The sequence below is a fragment of the Xyrauchen texanus genome, chromosome 36, assembly GCF_025860055.1.
Source record: "Xyrauchen texanus isolate HMW12.3.18 chromosome 36, RBS_HiC_50CHRs, whole genome shotgun sequence".
NCBI classification, from domain to species: Eukaryota; Metazoa; Chordata; class Actinopteri; order Cypriniformes; family Catostomidae; genus Xyrauchen; species Xyrauchen texanus.
In genome coordinates, this window is record NC_068311.1 from 26,652,933 (window position 1) to 26,671,669 (window position 18,737).

Here is an 18,737-nt window from a genome sequence, read left to right on the forward strand (position 1 = left end):
ACAATGCCAATGCTCAGAGAAAAACAAGACATTTTCTGCACTTTTCATGTGGAGTTCAAAGCGGCGTGTAGCAACTCATAATGTAGTAAGTATTAAGTTATTAATGTGAAAATAATTATACAATAATTATAAATAATAATAATAACTTATACATCATGTGCTGCTATTACATTATGAACTATGATTACATTATAAGTTGCTACAGGGTGTTCATAATGTAATGCATTTCTCATACATTAACCTACTATTACATATGTGAAAAACATTATGAATTTAAGATTTTATTACATTTTGAGAAAATGATTACATAATGAATATTTTATTAAATCAATTATGTAATACTTTTTACATTATGTGCAATTACATTATGAGCTGCTAAATTAAATTTAAATGTGGTTTTATGATTGCTGTAGCAAAGGTTTCAATTCCTCTTTTCATCTGAGACGTCTGTTCTCCCTGAAAACCATTTATCATATTGCCAGCAATCAGGACTGGGGACTAACGGGATACATGTTAAGGGATTACATATATAAAATGCAAAATATTAGTAACTGTATTCCACTATAATTATCATTTAAATCATTGGTAATTAGAATAGTTACATTAAAAAATAATTTTGATTACTGATGAGATTACTTTGCATTTTATGTATGTTTTCATCCAAGTTACAAATTTAATTTATCCGGGAAAAAATACATATCATTGCAAAAACATTGTTCAAATAAAGCCGTGTTTACATCCCATTTGTTCAAAAGAACAAAATTGTTGCTTACGGAGAAATTGTTGCCATTGTGACTCTTTTAATTATAAAATACTCATGCTTAGAGCACGCAGATGAAAAATTCTAGAAAACCTTCATCACACAGTTCCCCTTCTGTCACTCACTCGACGTTGTGTCAGGGAAGTGACACAAGGGTTCTCTCTTGAGAGCCTCAGTTGCCTCTGAACTTTGAGAAAAGGCCAATGAGAATTTGCGAACAGAATTTGCATGTTCCTCCCCTGGGCATATGGGTATAAAAGGAGGGAATCGTCATATTTTTTCATCGGAGCTGAGCGGTTGTGTGTCCAGCTAGCTGGTGTTCACGACTGTTCCACTCAAACCTCTACAGAGCTTTTGCTGTTGGACCTTATCAGCGGCTTTCTCTTCTCTGCACGGCCATGCAGTCTACGCCCCTGGGCGCTTGGACAGCACTTCTAAAAGAGCATAAAATCCAGTAAAAAAGTATAATTTTCTCTAAAAGAATAACACATTTGGCGTTGAACGTCTCTTTAAATATGCAAGAAGATGCCTTTGAAGACCCCACGAACCACCCGCCCCCCAGCAAGCTCATTTGCTTCCATCCGGGTCCGAAATGAGACCGGCTCGCCCAGCGGTCAGTCTGATGTCTCTTTCGGACCCCCCGGGCTGGATGATGACGTCGCCGCTGCATCGGAGAGCGTTGCTGCATCTGACGCTGAGGACTGGACTGGGCTCCCCACCGCTGCGAAGCCCCACCAGGTACGTCAAACATGATCATCCCCTTAGTGCCCCTTGCACGATACTTGGACACGTGGCTTTTCACGCTGGCAGGCCAGGACCGTCCTACTCAGCTATGCGGTTCAGTTCCCGCCCCGCTTTAGCGGCATAGTCCAACCCTCTGCCTCTGAGTTTTCTCACCATAACAGAAGAACAGACCACCCTGCGATCCCCACTTGCACACAATTACCCATGCCCTCCAGAATCAGTTGAAGAACCTATGCAACTCGATTCCTTCAGAATTTCCCCATTCGAGCGTCAACGAAGATTACATGAGTGGCTGTGTTTGTATTGTGGAGCCGGTGGGCATGTGATCGCTGAATGTCCTGTTCGGCCCTTACAACTTACGGTGACTCAGACTATTACCAAACCCATGATACATGCTCCATTGTCTACTATGGTCTCAGTGATTTTCCCTCATGTCTCTCTCTCAGTCAAGTCCATCACTGATCTGGGGTGGCAGGCAGATTCATCTCCAAACAACTCCACCGCCGGCTACGACTTCCGACAATCAAATGCTCCTCCCCTATCCTCGTCCATTCAATAATCAGAAAACCTCTGGGAAAGGGTCTCATCACTCATCGAACCCTGCCTGTGATGCTTCAAGTGGGTTGTACCCACTTTGAGGACATCTCCTTTCTGATTCTGCAGGGCTCCACGCCAATATAATCCTGGGGTGTCCATGGATACAACAACACTCCCTGCTTCTCTCTTGGACTACCGGAAAGGTTTTGGCATGGGGTGGAGTGTGTTTCCATTGATGCTTATGACTTCCCCATCCTACTTGTTCCCACACTCCCATGCCTGTGTGTACCACCTCTATAGATAGTCCTGCGAGTGAGCTTCAGGTAGACGTGCCCTAGGAATATTGTGCGTACCAAGATGTCTTCAGTCCACTAAGCTCCTTCTTCTGTCCGTTCCTCAGTGTCACTGGTCATTCCTGGGGTGGATTTTATAACTGTCTTACCAGCATCAGATTCTTTCACCTGTGTCCTAGTCATTGTTGATAGATTATCCAAGGCATGTCGTTTAGTTCCCATGAAGTGCCTCCTCACGGTGCTGGAAACTTTGGAGGTTTTATTCCATCATGTCTTCCAGAACACTCTATAATGTGGTTCGCACTCAGTGGGGTGCGTGGTGAGTTGTGCATGGATGCCGCGGAGAATAGCTTGAAGCCTAAAGAGCATTGAGAATTGGTCATTCCAAATTGGGGAGAAAATAGGAAAATGTTTTTTCATATTTCCCTATATGCTTAGCTAAAATGCTATTTGTAGCACTTTTACATGCACCTGTTACCAGCCATGATTTTTTCTCTAGTAAGACCTTTAATATAAGAACAAAGATGTATTGCAAAAATCGTATTCCTGATGAGAATCTTTGTATTGTTTTCCTTTAAAAATACCTAAATATCTTGTTATACAAATAAAACTGCACAAGATATTTAATTTTTTTTTTCAGAGAATGTTTTTTTAATGTAAGCGTATTTATCTTACTGTACTGGAAGATTTTATTATCTTGTTATTAACTGGTTTATAGTCAAACCAAGAGAAAAAATAAAAATATACATTACATTTTATAGCATGTATTCTGTAAACTGCAGTGGAATACATTTTAAAAGTAACCTACCCAACCCTGGCAGTCATACATAAGATATTTTTGGAATATTTGGTACTTTTTCTGCTATGTGACTGTTGTTATTTTAGTGTGTGAGTGCGTACGTGATCAAGTGTGAACTGTATGTCCATACATACCTAATAAACCGGGTAAGTAAAATTCCACAAAATCAGACCATACCACACTGAGTCTGTATATAAGAGCTCACAGCCATGGCCAGGTTAATATTTGTTCCATTCAATGGCAGCACAGCACACGACAAAATAAGAGATCAATTCAACCACAGTTTAGGTAAGCTCAATTTTCTACAAACCAGAGCTGGATGATACTGATGCCTACATATATTACTGATGAACATTATCAGGTTTAGCATTTCAATTTTTCTTTCTTTTTTTGTAAATTGAGTTAATGTACTATAGATTTGATTTGAGAATGTGGACTTTGGTTAATGAATTAGTACATAGTAATGACAAATGGCTAATTTAATCTAATTTAAAAAGACATTAGTTCCCATATGTGTAGCTAGAAACAAGCATTGTTAATACTCTTTTAGGGAAGCAAGAAGGGTGAGGAAGACTGCATGCTAAGCAGTTAATACTGATGTAGCCCCAAAACTGTCAGAAATAATTAGCCCAGTAATTTATTAGAATTTAGTATTTGGATAGAGAAAAGTCTGGACATAGAACTAGCCTAAGTTTAAGATATGGACATCTAAACTGAAAATACTTACCTATCCCTAAAAATACACTAATCTGGGTGAAAAAACATAGGTTGTTCATTTAATTTAATTTAAAGTTAAACTACAATTATTTGAATCATCTATTTATTTTTTCCTTCAATTTCTGAAGCTAAAAAATAAACATTATGTTGGCTTAGCAAGGTTAGCCAATGTGATCCTTCAAATCATCGCTGACATTCAAAACAAAGAAAAACACTCACTGAAACAATGTCTCTTCATTGGACAATACGTCCTGACCCTGGGCCCCGCACTACTGAGATAGGTGAGTTATACTTAATATTTTTGGCACAACCATCTGATTTTTTTGTCCAAGATTCTTAGAAATAGCTAACATGTTAGCTTTAACAGTTATTGCAAGATTATATAAAAAAACATACCCTATTCCTGACACACTGTATTTATTTATCCAATATACCTCTCCTCTAGTGTCTGAAATTGACAGAGACAAACATATTTTACTGCAAATGCTGGACCTGCATAGGGAGAAAGTGACTCCTCTGGATCTTACAACGATGTTGTATGTTACCACCCCAAACATGGAAGACAAGGTACCAAAGGACCCAACAGAGCTCTCAAATGCATTCCTCCGAAGGCTATGGCTGTATAATCCCAGAGCATGCAGCACTCGCTGTGAGTGTGTTGTAGGAGCGTACGGTTTGGACATGGATGAGAATTCTGAATGTGCCATCAATCCCTTGGACCTGGTTGCAGCCATCTACATGACAACAAATAGTTTCCTACAGCAAGAGATCACCCACCGAATGGTGCAGTGCAACTTTGCAGTACCTCTATACCTACCACCCATTTACCCAGAAAAGAAGGGAACCCTCCTCCTGTGTCCTTTTAGAAGTGTTCTAGGTCAGTGGACGTCACCATCTGAGGGAGCTATCATGAAGAACATGGCCGATTCAAGGATGCTGTTTCTCTCCGCAGTGAGACTAGGTCACTGCAGTGTCTCAAAATCTCGAGTACTCAACCATGTGCTTGGGGGTCCACACAAGCTGAACGAATGCTTCATAAACTCTGGCATGGAAGGAGGCAAGCTGCCTCGAGTTTTCTCAGATGGGCTAGTAGAGGTGTGCTGGAATCTTATTTCAGGAGATCATCAGGACAAAGTCTTCCCTCGTCCTGTGCTTGTAGCTAATCTCCATGGAGATGCAGCCAACTATGAAAAACAGACAAGTCTTCTGTGTTACACATCTGCAGTCCTCATAGTATTCTGTGGAAGTTTTGGCATTAAGGAGCGGGAACTGCTTGCATCATGGAGAGACAATACAAGCCACATGATTCTAATAGACTGCTCAATGTCAACTGAGGAGGATGGACAAGAGAATAATGAACATAATGAGAGAATAAAACAAAGGCTGGTGAAAGATTTAGAATTGCTTGATGGTTCAGTGCTTTATGGCTGTACAGGTGATGAGGAAGCAATTGCTAACAGCTTAAGAGATACCCTGAATCACCGTATTCCATACTTACACACCACAAACCTTGTTGGCACAGCTGGTATGGCCAATGACCTCAACATTAAAGTTGATGAGAATGAGATCTGTCAAATGGCATTTGGTGAGGTTGAAGAAGTCCTCAGTGGATTTGAAGAAGGTGTGTCTAAATATTTGGACGAGCAGCTTCCCCTGCAAGGTACAGTGTGGAAACAGTTGTGTCGGCTAGAGAAGGAAGAGGCACGTGATCAAACAACCCAGAGCATAACAGAAGAAAAGGAAAGCCTTATTAAATTACTACTTGATTATAAGTTAACAACAGCCATGAGGGCTTTTATTGAAGCTCTGTGTACATTTGACATGACCAAGCGGGCATTTTTCCTCTCTTGGATGAGGGTCAAACTTGAAGTTATGCAGCTGGATAGACTGTCCCTTCATAGGGAAAAAGATGGGGTACAGATTCCAGAACCTTGCATTGGACTCGAACACTTCCTTCGGGAGATGGGATTGGTCTATGAACGATATTTTCGCAGCCCAAACAGTGACTTGTACGACATGTTTCGCTTACCATATTTTGGCGCTGAACTACTCTTGTATGGAGTTCCCCTTGAGCTCTATGATGGGGATGTCTCAGTTTTTCCCATGAATTGGGTGTACAGCGTTCTTTACGAGGTACACAAGCAGCTGCCAAAGTTCAGTCGCATGAGAGTCTTGACAGTCTTGGGCTCCACAACTCAAAGACTGCTGAGATCTTATCTGCATTGTTTGGTGTGAACTTCCCAAAGTGGGGGAGAAGGCATATAAAAGGGGCATACATGCTTCTTCTCAACCTGCCTGACAACTTCAGAAATGAGATGGATTGTGAATTTCTGATGTTTATTGGTACAGAAGGTTTGAACAGCCAAGATGCAAGGCAAACAGAAGGAAGTATTGTGCATGACAGTGAACTGGCTATTTTTGTCAGTGGACTGAGTGATATCACGCTTATAAATTTACCAGATGAGGTTCAGGATGACACAAAATGCAACCTTCAGATAGCAATCAATGCTCTTCTCTGCACAAAAGACTTGGAGAGGAATACTACATTCCAGGTTGCTTCAGAGGGAGCAGGAAAGGATGGAAAAATCATGAGTTATGTAATTAATGTACTGACCAAAGGACAGAGCCCAAATGAATCTCAAAGAGAGACACTTCTCGCAAATGAAACAGGAGGTGTAAGCCATATCCTGAATGGTCCATGGACAAGCCAATCTGTGACTACACAAAATGCTCAAACCTACAGTGATGCAGTTCTTGGACTAAAGCAAAGCCTCTTGACTATGTTCCATGACAAGTCAAAAAATGGCCAACCAACCTGCTTGGGTGCGTTTATGGAGCATATGTGCAACTTGTGGGAGTCAGTGAAAAATGGAAAATTTGCCATAAAGTTTGGAGACACCAGAACAGCTGATGTCATTATTGGCCTCTGCACAAAACTTGTAGAGGGAGAGAAGCAGCTCACAGATCAAATGGATATTTGGGTTCAAGGGTTGGAAAATCATATAACCACGTTAAAAGAGTCAGCTTTGCAAAATGGAGAGGACATGGATTCAGATGTTTTACTCAGAATCTTAAGAGAAGAAGCAGCTACCCAAATCAATATGGATGGAGACAAAATCAAAGCAAGTCTCTGGAACAACCTCAGGCAAGAGGATATTGACATTGCCCTTGTGGACAATTACAAAGCAAGCCTTCTCAAAAGAGTAGACCTCATTCAAGAGCACATGACATCTACTGTTGTTCAAAAACTTAAGGCTGCTACCACCCAGCATAACATGATGGTCAAGATGCATGCCTTACTAACTGCACTTGAAGCAGCGCTGGAGGTAAAACTATGTGCACTCTTACAGACCTCCAAGAACACTGAATGTACGATTGAGGACAAGGAGCTTGCACAGGAATTTGTTAATGTTTGGGAAGACATCCCATCCAACAGGAACAATCCTCCTCTACAGACAGAGGAAATCTTCACAAGGATGGTGGAGCAGCTAAAGGAAAACCTGATCAATCGTGGTCTAAAAAATCAGAATATCAAATTCTGGAACGCAAACCAACTCAATGGCTTCACAGTAAAGAATGGTCACTTTGCTCTGGGTAGTAAGATGAAGAAAACATTGACGTACAATAAAGAAGTTGCTCAAAAATTCACCAATAATTTGATAGAGGACTGTAACAAGAGAGTCTCTGAGAAACTGTGGCGCAAAGAGGTTTACTCTGACAGCTACATGAGAGAGTTAATTATGATTGTGGACAAGGGCCTGGAAGTTTTAAAATTAGAGCCATTCACTATGAAACCCAAATTTGAGGTGGACCTTAAAGGATACATCTGTAGCAAAGCAGCTGAGTCTTTTCACGAATTTCAGGAGTCGCTTATAAGGGAAAGAGAAATTAAAGAGCGATTTCTAAATGAGATCAAGGAAAAACACATGCTGAATTTCATGTATCAGTTCCGAAAGAGGGACCAGTGTCAAAGAGCAGTTCAAGCTTTCACCAACCTGTGCCTCAAACCAACAGCTGAAGACTTTATTTACAGCAGCATAGAGAGACAGATATTTCATGATATGCTCCAGCATAAAAATGCACAGCTTTATAGCTCATCAAAGAAGTTCCACTATGGCCTTCTTAAAGACATGCTGCTTAAGGACCGCTTTGAGAATTTCCATGAGTACCTGCAGTCCCATGAGAGCTTCAGTCGGAAGAGCATAGAGAACTTTGTCGCAACACATCTCTCAGTTTCTGTTATGATAGAAGACCGCAGGAAACAGCGAATGCACCAAATCTTTGAATTGATGAAGAGATGCATTATTCAGGCATCTGAAAATGGTAGTGCAATGTAAGACTACTACTGGAGAAAATTTGCATCAACCTGCAGAGTCTGGGAGAAATCTTTGTGCCAACTCAAATCTTGGAAGAAACTTTGTTTGACATATCTATACATGATGAACACTTCCTCGCAAATCTAAAGGAATCAGTTACTGAGTTATCCTCATCAATTGCTCAAGAATTTAAGGAGAATGATGATGTTATTGAAGTATTTGATGACCTCCCCTATAAACTTCAGAATATGCTATATGAAAGATTGAAGGGCTGTGATCAGCACTGTCCTTTCTGCAAAGCTCCTTGTGACCTGGGAGAAAAGGAACATCAAGTTCACGAAGCCGTTCTGCATCGACCCAAAGGTCTAGTGTGTTATACCAATGCCAACTCCACGACTCTGTCCCACAACACCTGCTCTGCAGATATTACAGGCAAGAACCAATTCCAAAACAGACATACAGCGGGTCAGTCTCTGCCCTTTAAGGAGTACCAGTCCATCTACCCAGACTGGAACATTTCCCCAGAGGATCCTAGGAATAATGGGGCTGCAATCTACTGGAGGTATGTTTTTGTGAGGTACAACAGTAAGTTTGCTCAAGAATATCAGTGTGCGCCTGCAACATTACCTCAAGCTTGGAACAAAATCAGCCAGGGGGAGGCACTACAAAGCCTAAAAGAGGCCTTCAATATTACAGAGTGACAACATCCTTCACCAGCATCATTATCTCCATGTTTGCATTTCTCATAATTTAACTGCACCTGATAACACAGATTTTACATAGGATAATTATGAATTATTAAGAATTATACTATTACAGAAATGTACTTTAGACAAAGACTATAGTAAAAGTATGCTTTTTAAATCTCCAATAAAAGCTTACAAATAACATATTTTAGACAACAATGAAATTATACATTTTTATTTAACTTTTATTTGTTTTTACTTTTTTTACTTAAAATGTTCTTAGCATTTTAAATAAGTAAAAATAATAGATATATCATGCTTTTTAAATCTCATATAAAAGCTTACAACACATTTTAAACAATAATGAAAGGATTTTTTTTTTTTTTTTTTACTTTTATTTGTTATAACTTTTTTTTTCACTTATTTTCTTAGCATTTTAAAAAAGTAAAAAAAAAAAAACAGATATATGCATTTTATTTTTTTTTTATCTCGAGGTAACTACAAAGCTATCGCTCATCCTCTGTCTACCGACTTTGCTCTGACTGTCACATGACAAAAATGGTCAGATGGGGAATGCGTTTTGGGGCACAGAACAGTAAAATGAAGATGGAAAATGAAAAATAGTGCATTGAAATGAAGAAAACAATGCTCAAATGGGTACAGAGAAATTGGCCGACTTAACTTCATGTTTTATCACCGGAAATGTTGAAGAAATGCTTGAAGTGAAATTGTGAAATGCTTTTAGTGATTTATAATACCTATAATACCTATACATTTCCAAGTATCTTTTCTGTCACGGTTATGCAAAAAGTCGCTGTATGTTTGGGAATGGGCGTTCAGTCACTTACATTTAGAGAAAAGCTTGTTAAAAAACTCTCTTACTCTGCCATGTCCAACCTATACTTGGGCTCCTCTTACTACCCATAACTAATCTTTCTGCGCTTTCCTATTTCCTACCTTCACCCGGTTTCACGCGTGTCTCGCTGTCAAACATGACACGAAAAACCAGCATCAACATTGATGGTTCATACCAACAAACGTGTAGTTGCGCTTCTGGTCCTGCCTTACAGGTAAAAGAGCCAATCACTTTTTAGATACAGGCATGTCAGTCAACTCGAGAATGGTCATTTGCTGAACCAGCCTGTCAAATAGCGTTTTTTAACCTGATCTGAACTAAAGAAGCGCAATTTATGAGATTATTTTGTCAACTTTACTGCTGATCTGAAATATGTTATTTAATTGTAAACTTGACCAACTGTTTTAAGGATTTTGGTCTTCCCTTATTCAAATAGATAGGATCTGTACTTTCATGCTGTTTGTTTCCATAGAAAATAGCAGCCTAAGAGTGTTCCCAAGATGGCCACCGAGTGGACTGACTTGCCTTGTAAAACCTTTGCTGTAAATAAAAAAACAACAGAAGGGGGAAACAACTGTTGATAAACCCTTTCGCATAAACACATGTTATGACCAGTTCCAGGTATATTTACATATTTGCCTCTTCGAAATGTTAACTCGTTAGGTCTCATAAGTAATTCAATGTTCACTGTCAACAGATGTCTATTAATAAGATGTATACCATGGTGACACTTTTACTTTTACTTCATTACAAATAGTGCTCTGACAGAAGGTTTACAAATAAAAAGTATTTAAAAAAATCGTGTTTGTGTATTTCTCTATTATTTTATTATATAAATAAGGAAGAAACTTAGACACACAAGCAAATTATTCATAATATTTAAAAAATGTATTACATTTAATGTACTACATTATTTAACATACTGTATAATACAGTCTTAAATAAAGTAGATTATCAGTTATTATAAAGGCTGATTAATATAAAACCAACTGATTTAAAGTTTGTTTGTTTTTATATGAAAGAAAGCAAAATTCCAAAGCATACATGAGTCATTTTTAAGTGAGACTCACTTCAAGGACAAAGTAACAATAAACTTGAAAACTGACTTCACCAGTCTCAAGATACAAGACTAGTTGTTTCTTAACTTATTTGCAGAATTTAGTTACAGTTATGTCTAATTGATTTCAACTATGTCCACAATTAGGGAACATCACATGAGGTCAGGGTAAGCAGGCATTATTCATAGTGCATTTACAAAAACCTGTTTTACCTAAGTATCTTGATTATATATTTATTTATATAAAAATGACATAAAGGAAAAAATACTTAAAGGAATATTTCACTTAAAAATGAAAAATCTCTCATCATTTACTCACCCTCATGCCATCCCGGACATGTTTGACTTTCTTTCTTCTGCTGAACACAAACAAACATTTTTAGAAGAATATCTTTGCTCTGTAGGTCCATACAATGCAAGTGAATGGGTGCCAAAATGTTTACATTCCAAAAGGCACATAAAGGCAGCATATAAGTAATCCAAAAGACTACAATGGTTAAATCCATATATTCAGAAGTGATATAATAGGTGTGGGTGCCATCCCAGGTGTAAATTACTTCCTTTATTCAGCATAACTCATATTTAAATACAATAGAAAAATATCTCAGCTCAGTAGGTCCTTATTATGCATGTGGATGGTAACACAATTTTTGAGGCTCCAAAAGCACAATCAATCAGCATTAATGTCCTTCATACGACTCCAGTGATTAAATTAATGTCTTATAAAGTGAAACGATCACTTTTGGTGTGAAAAAGATCACTCCCGGGTAAGCAGCAGTGTTTCCTCAGTTCACGAGAGGGCTGAGGTCACGTGGACTCTTGTGTGATGTATTCGTGTTGACATGTTCCAACGAGAAGTGATGCATGCATGACATTTGGAAGAGCAGTGCTGTTTTAAACTGAGTAGGAGGAACACTTTACAGAAGAATCGTGTGATTATTGTTTCGAGCTGTATTTGCATTTGTTTGTTTTTCACAATGGTGCATATGTGTGCTTATCCTGGATGTCACAACCAAGAGAAAAAAGAGTGATTACGTCTGCGGGCATCATCGCAGGAGAGAAGAACAACTTTTCACAGATTTCCTCCAAATGATCCTGAGAGACTGAAGCTATGGCTGATCAAAGTTCACATGGATACAAGTTTACACATTGAGTCGCTGAAAAGATTGCAGGTATGCAGTGAACCTTTTTCACTTTACGATTTCAGAGCAGATGAGGGAGACCCCGATATCTGAACCCATCAGCTATGCCTATGATGTTTTTACAAATAACTGAGGTAGGTTAGGAGATACAATCGTATAATATTTATGTGATTTTCAACAGGAAGTGCAAGGGGGAGGGAGATCAACCTTTAACATAAGATAATGTAAAAAAAAAAAATGTATGTTATTTACTGCAATTATATAACTATGTAATTTTTGTAAAATTATTTGTTGAAGAATGTACATTACATCTGATTAACAACATATCAAACAGCATGATGGATTGTTTTAGGAGTCTCGTTCAAGTCAGGACCTGCAAGCAGCAGACAAAGGTGGAGACCAAAGAGGTCCTTGGTGCAGGGGGATTTTTCAAAAGAACATCAGTCCAAGGACAACCGCTGGACAACATGAAGAATCTCAGTCAAAACTCCTTTTGGTGCTGACAATTCCAGAACCAGTTGGACAATGGACACATACATCTGGAACATACTATTCCCTACCTTGAGACTGCAAAACAGAAAGCAAAAACATGCAGTGAATAAATTAGCCAAGCCGCATCTGTTACACCACATTAGACTAAATATGTCATACATAAAACATGATACTTACTCTTACCAGGTCATTCTGGTCTTGGACAACGCTTCCAGTTATTTCGAGGCAAACGAAAGACAACCTCTAAGACAGTAGAGGGGGAAAGCCTGAATCCTCAGTTTGGAGGATTCCAAACCATCTCTCCATCTCCCTGAGCTCCTGGTCAGAGTTCTTGGTTTCAAATAAATATGGCTGTGCAAAAACTTGTATCTCCTCCTTCTCCTATTAAATTATAATCTTCTGACATCTTTGTTCTCAAATTGCTTCAATTTGATTAGGCATTCATTCCATACAGCATTCCTCCTACTCAGTTTTAAACAGCTCTGCTCTTCCGGGTGTGTCTGCTGCTTACCCGGGAAGTGATGATTTATAGTTAAAAAGTACTTAAATATTGATATGTTTTGCACCTAAAGTGATTGTATAATTTTAAAAGACACATTTAACCACAGGAGTCATATGGATAAAGTTAATGCTGATTGTCTGTGCTTTTTGGAGCCTCAAAAATCGAGTTACCATCCGCATCCATTATAAGGACCTACTGAGCTGAGATATCTATTTTTTTCAAAGATGTTCTGCTGAAGAAAGGAAGTCATATACACCTCGCATGAGGGTGAGTAAATTATATGATACCATACATTTTTTGGTGAACAATCCCTTTAAGTGCATTTTTAGTAGACATTCTTCTCCCTGTCTAGTATGGGACTTATACGTGAAGAATGTGAATCACCAAAAACACAAGAAGAAGAATGTGAACTGAAAGTAAAAGTGGAGATTGACTGAACAGGGTGGAGAAATTATAGTAAAAAAATAGACTTACATACATGTTGATCTGTTTCTCACTCACACCTATCAAATCGCTTCTGAAGACATTGATTTAATTAGTCAGTCTTATGGATTACTTTTATGATGACCTATGTGATTTTTGGAGCTTCAAAATGCTGCCACCCATTCACTTTGTCATTGTATGGACCTGCAGTGCTGAGATATTGTTCTAAACATCTTAATTTGATGTCTGCTGAAGAAAGAAAGACATACACATATGGGATGGCACAAGAGTGAGTAAATGTTGAAAACATCTTTTGGGAGAACTATTCCTTTAAGAAAATGTAATCAACACATATTGTTTCAAACCTGTATGATTTTCTTTCTTCCATGAACACAAAAGGCAATGTTAGGCATAATGATAGCCTCTGTCACCTTGTATTCATTTTTATTGCATTTAAAAAATAAATTTTTCAATACAATAAAAGTGAATGTAACTGAGGTAATTCTCCCTATCATCTTCTCTTCAGTTCCATGGAAGAAAGATATAATATAATTATCATGAAGTATTGAAACATTTTGAGAATGTTCTCATTTTATTTTAATACATTTGGAAATGATTTAATCCATGCTTAATAAACAAACAATTGGTAACTATATATCTACTGATTTGACTGTAAAACAGGGGGGTAGTTTATGTTTTTTGATTATTTTTAACAAAATATTTAATTTTATATTAACTTTATTAAATTCAACAAAAAAAATAAATTAATTACTATTGAAGATATTCTCAACCAAGGTGATTCAAACTGTGAACATGATTGAACTGTTCCAGCAGTTAGGAAACATCACCACTAGAGGTCAGGATTATCATTCAATATACATTTTTTGATATCATGTTCATACATGTTGAAAGTGTGACCAGATCATCTAATGTACATTACAACTTGCATGTGCATGTAATAAATGAATAAATGCAACACAAACTACGTCTTTATTTGGTTTGAATGTGGAAAAACACAGTAACAATAAATATAAAAATGAAGCAGGCATTTTCTTCTTAGGCTTCTTTTTGATTTATTCGCAAAATGTATCCCTAACTTCTGCTTCTTCTCTGCTGCTGTGGTTTGCCCCTGCCTTGTGAATTGGCTGCAGACAGGCCTTGGAAGTGTTTGGTGCTCTTAAATCTGTGCCTTCTCCTCACCCTGTATCTCCATTCATCTTCAGAAAATAGTGCAAAACACAGGGTGCTTTCACCACTGCTTCTGCATTTTGTGTTGAGACAATGAGGACACGCCTGTAAACACACCATTGCTTGGAAAGGATGCCAAAAGGATTTTGAACTATAGGGTTCGCACGAGAGAGCCAGTAATTGAAGAGCCTCTTCTCTCTGGTAGTTGATTTCCAGGAAATGGACTCATGAGATGCTTTTGTAGGGGAAAGTCCTCTTTAACCATTAACCATATTAACCAACAGCTCAACACAACAGATGAAGGTGACTTCTTTCTTCAGACCCCCCTACCCATACTATGACGGTTCAACCATGTACTGAAGTACACTGCCTGCATTGAAGTTATGCAAAAATTACATTAAATTGAATTCAAGGTACAATAAGACCTGAACTAAACTACCTTGATTCATTGGAGCCCAAACACTGAATGTGCAGAGATCCTATTGTTCTTCTAAGGAGTATCATTATTATTATTAGGGCCCAAACCCTGAAAGTGCAGAGGCCCTATTGTTTTTCTAAGGATTATTATTTTTAGGGCCCAAGCACTGAAAGAAAAAGATCCCATGCAGTGTCGGGAACTTTCGAACGCTCACAACAAGCAAAAGAGGACGACAAGCAAAGTAGCTGCTGCTGCGGAGTCTCAACTGAATCTTGTCGAAAAGAAAAGTGGAAAAAGCCAGGTTTGGAAATTCTTTGGATTTGAGGCTGATGAAAAGGGAAACATCATAGATAAGCAAAAACCTATTTGTAAACGCTGCTTTCGCAATTTTCTGACGAAAGGAGGAAACACATCAAACTTAATAAAGCACATGAAAGACAGACACCTGGATTTATTCAAGCAACTAAAGCAGGTGAGTTTAACACTAGAACTACCGGAATTCTATAACTACTAGAATGGCCATAGTGGTCATAGTTCATACTAGACTGTACCAAATGTAATTTTTTTTTATGTCATATTTACATTCAAAACTTCTATTGAGGTTTTAGAATGAAGCTTCTAATGTCTGTCGTCATGTTTTATGACGTCATCACCCTAAAAAAAAATTCATCCTCGAACAAAATCCTCAATTTGAATAAAATAGTATAATATGGATTAAATGGAGCACGGAGCGCCAAGCGAAAGCAGATAGGCCTGCATAATACAATATTTTTTGTAATATATAATAGTGCTAGACTATACATGTATATATATTAGTTGCTAGACTGCCTCACTTTGTGTCCAGCTTGTTTTTTCACCACAGTGAAAATGGTAAAACAACAGATAAAAACATGTTGTGAATTTTGGAAATTATTAATTAGTGGTGCTTGCAAAGCATCACTATTGTAATCTCACATACTTATTATTTTTATTAGTGGTGCTTGCAAAGCATCACTATTGTAATCTCACATACTTATTATTATACTTTTTATTTTTATTTTTATTTTTATTTTTATATCTCTTAACAAAACTTCGGCACCTAACTCGTCCCGCACCGTTTGGCGTAGACCCACGAATGAGGTGTCAAATCGAACGGCCTATTGAGGACACATGTGCTATGACTTTTATAAGTGATCGGGGGTACGGTATTTGCCCCAGGGGCAAAAAAGCGGCCGAAAAATCCCATAGACTTAACATTGAGACAAACTTTGACGCGTCACAGCTCCAAGCGAGGATTTCAGTAGAAACGTGTGATTTGCCACATTTGAAGAGGCTGGCAGGCTCTGTAAGAGCATACCTCAATATGGGGTAAAAGTTGCACCCCTGGGGGCAGGAGCTGCCCAAAAATGCCCCAATTGACTTATAATGGTATAGGACGGCCCCTGAAATGAAAAGGCATAGGGATTTGTATTGAACATAGCTCTGGATCACAGTGTCATAGAGACAAGGGGTGGGCTCATTTTACTCAGACGACCAATCAGTCTCTCAGGATCATTGTGAAGCTATCAAGCCACGCCCTAGCAACCATTAAGAGCACCTTAGCAACAAGTCCCATAGACTTCTATTGAAACAGATCAAAGGGATATCTCCGGATAGAAGTGTCATTAGAAACACAAGGGTGGTCTCGTTTTACTCGGGACAGCAAACAGCCAATCATGCATCAAATCAACACTTCCTAGCCCCTCCCTAGCAACCATTGTCGAGCACCTTAACAACCAAAATCCATAGAGGGATATCTTCCATTCTGAATGTCACAGAGGCATGGGAGTTGGTTTATATCATTCATACTGACAAGCAGCCTTTGGAGATTCATGATTGGCAGCTGCCAAGCCACTCCCTAGCAACTAAACAGAGTACCCTAGCAACCGCTTAGCAGTAACTATATCTCTGCACCAGAAAATCAGAGAGACTTCTGGGTTGATTTATTTCAATCAGGATGGCAAGGACACTTGATTAGTATCACTATGGTAACTGCCTAGCAACCAGATGGGGTTACCCTAGCAACCGAGTAACAAATCACATATCTCTGCATCAGAAAAACGTAGAGACTTCCGGGTTGACTTATTTCAATCAGGATGGAAAGGAGACTTCATTAGTATCACTATGGTAACTGCCTAGCAACCAGATGGGCTTACCCTAGCAACAGAGTAACAAATCACATATCTCTGCATCACAAAAACATACAGACTTCCGGTTTGACTTATTTCAATCAGGATGGCAAGGACACTTGATTAGTATCACTATGGTAACTGCCTAGCAACCACATGGGGTTACCCTAGCAACCTACTAACAAATCACATATTTCTGCACCAGAACATTATACAGACTTCTGGGTTGATTTATTTATGACCACAATTTCTGTTCTTTTCAAGCAGGCTATTTGACGAGTTTTGCCACGGCAAGCACCACTCACATTTTCTTCAGGAAATGTACCTATCTAGTTAGTGGTGCTTGCAAAGCATCACTATTGTAATCTCACATACTTATTATTATACTTTTTATTAGTGGTGCTTGCAAAGCATCACTATTGTAATCTCACATACTTATTATTATACTTTTTATTTTTATTAGTGGTGCTTGCAAAGCATCACTATTGTAATCTCACATACTTATTAGTGGTGCTTGCAAAGCATCACTATTGTAATCTCACATACTTATTTTTATTTTTATTTTTCTTCTTTTTATTATTATTCTATCTCCGTACAAAACTTCGGCACCTAACTCGTCCCGCACCGTTTGGCGTAGACCCACGAATGAGGTGTCAAATCGAACGGCCTATTGAGGACACGTGTGCTATGACTTTTATAAGCGTATCGGAGTACGGTAATTGCCCCAGGGGCAAAAAGCGGCCGAAAAATCCCATAGACTTAACATTGCGACAAACTTTGACGCGTCACAGCTCCGAGCGAGGATTTCGCAGAAACGTGTGATTTGCCATATTTGAAGAGGCTGGCAGGCTCTGTAAGAGCATACCTCAAAATGGGGTAAAAGTTGCACCCCTGGGGGCAGGAGCTGCCCAAAAATGCCCCAATTGACTTACAATGGTGTAGGACGGCCCATGAAATGAAATGGCATTGGGATTTGTATTCAACATAGCTCTGGATCACAGTGTCATAGAGACAATGGGGCGGGCTCATTTTACTCAGACGACCAATCAGTATCTCAGGATCATTTTGAATCTATCAAGCCACGCCCTAGCAACAATTTAGAGCACCTTAGCAACAAGTCCCATAGACTTCTAATGAAAGACATCAAAGGGATATCTCCGGATAGAAGTGTCATAGAAACACAAGGGTGGTCTCGTTTCACTCGGGGCAGCAAACAGCCAATCATGAATCACCTCAACACTTCCTAGCCCCTCCCTAGCAACCATTGTCGAGCACCTTAGCAACCAAAATCCATAGAGGATATCTTCCATTCTGAATGTCACAGAGGCATGGGAGTTGGTTTATATCATTCATACTGACAAGCAGCCTTTGGAGATTAATGATTGGCAGCTGCCAAGCCACTCCCTAGCAACTAAACAGAGTACCCTAGCAACCCTTTAGCAGTAACTATATCTCTGCACCAGAAAATCAGAGAAACTTCTGGGTTGATTTATTTCAATCAGGATGGCAAGGAGACTTCATTAGTATCACTAAGGTAACTGCCTAGCAACCAGATGGGGTTACCCTAGCAACCGAGTAACAAATCACATATCTCTGCACCAGAAAATCAGAGAAACTTCTGGGTTGATTTATTTCAATCAGGATGGCAAGGAGACTTCAT

At 38.8% G+C, this 18,737-nt stretch overlaps 2 protein-coding genes across 2 annotated transcripts in view; both read left to right on the forward strand.

The window, feature by feature from the left end:
* Nucleotides 1–3,445: 3,445 nt before the first annotated feature.
* si:dkey-202l22.6 (interferon-induced very large GTPase 1) lies at nucleotides 3,446–9,203 on the forward strand. The gene is given in 4 exon segments (XM_052106893.1): nucleotides 3,446–4,131; nucleotides 4,296–6,026; nucleotides 6,029–8,176; nucleotides 8,179–9,203. Coding segments are annotated over 4 exon segments (4,623 nt in total). The 5' UTR covers nucleotides 3,446–4,076; the 3' UTR covers nucleotides 8,868–9,203.
* A 5,740-nt stretch (nucleotides 9,204–14,943) lies between these two features.
* Nucleotides 14,944–18,737, forward strand: part of LOC127629688 (prolactin-releasing peptide receptor-like) — a 40,775-nt gene continuing 36,981 nt past the window's right edge. Inside the window, exon 1 of the mRNA XM_052106894.1 lies at nucleotides 14,944–15,402. The gene's annotated coding sequence lies outside the window, so the exon portion shown is untranslated. The remainder of the gene's footprint in view (nucleotides 15,403–18,737) is intronic.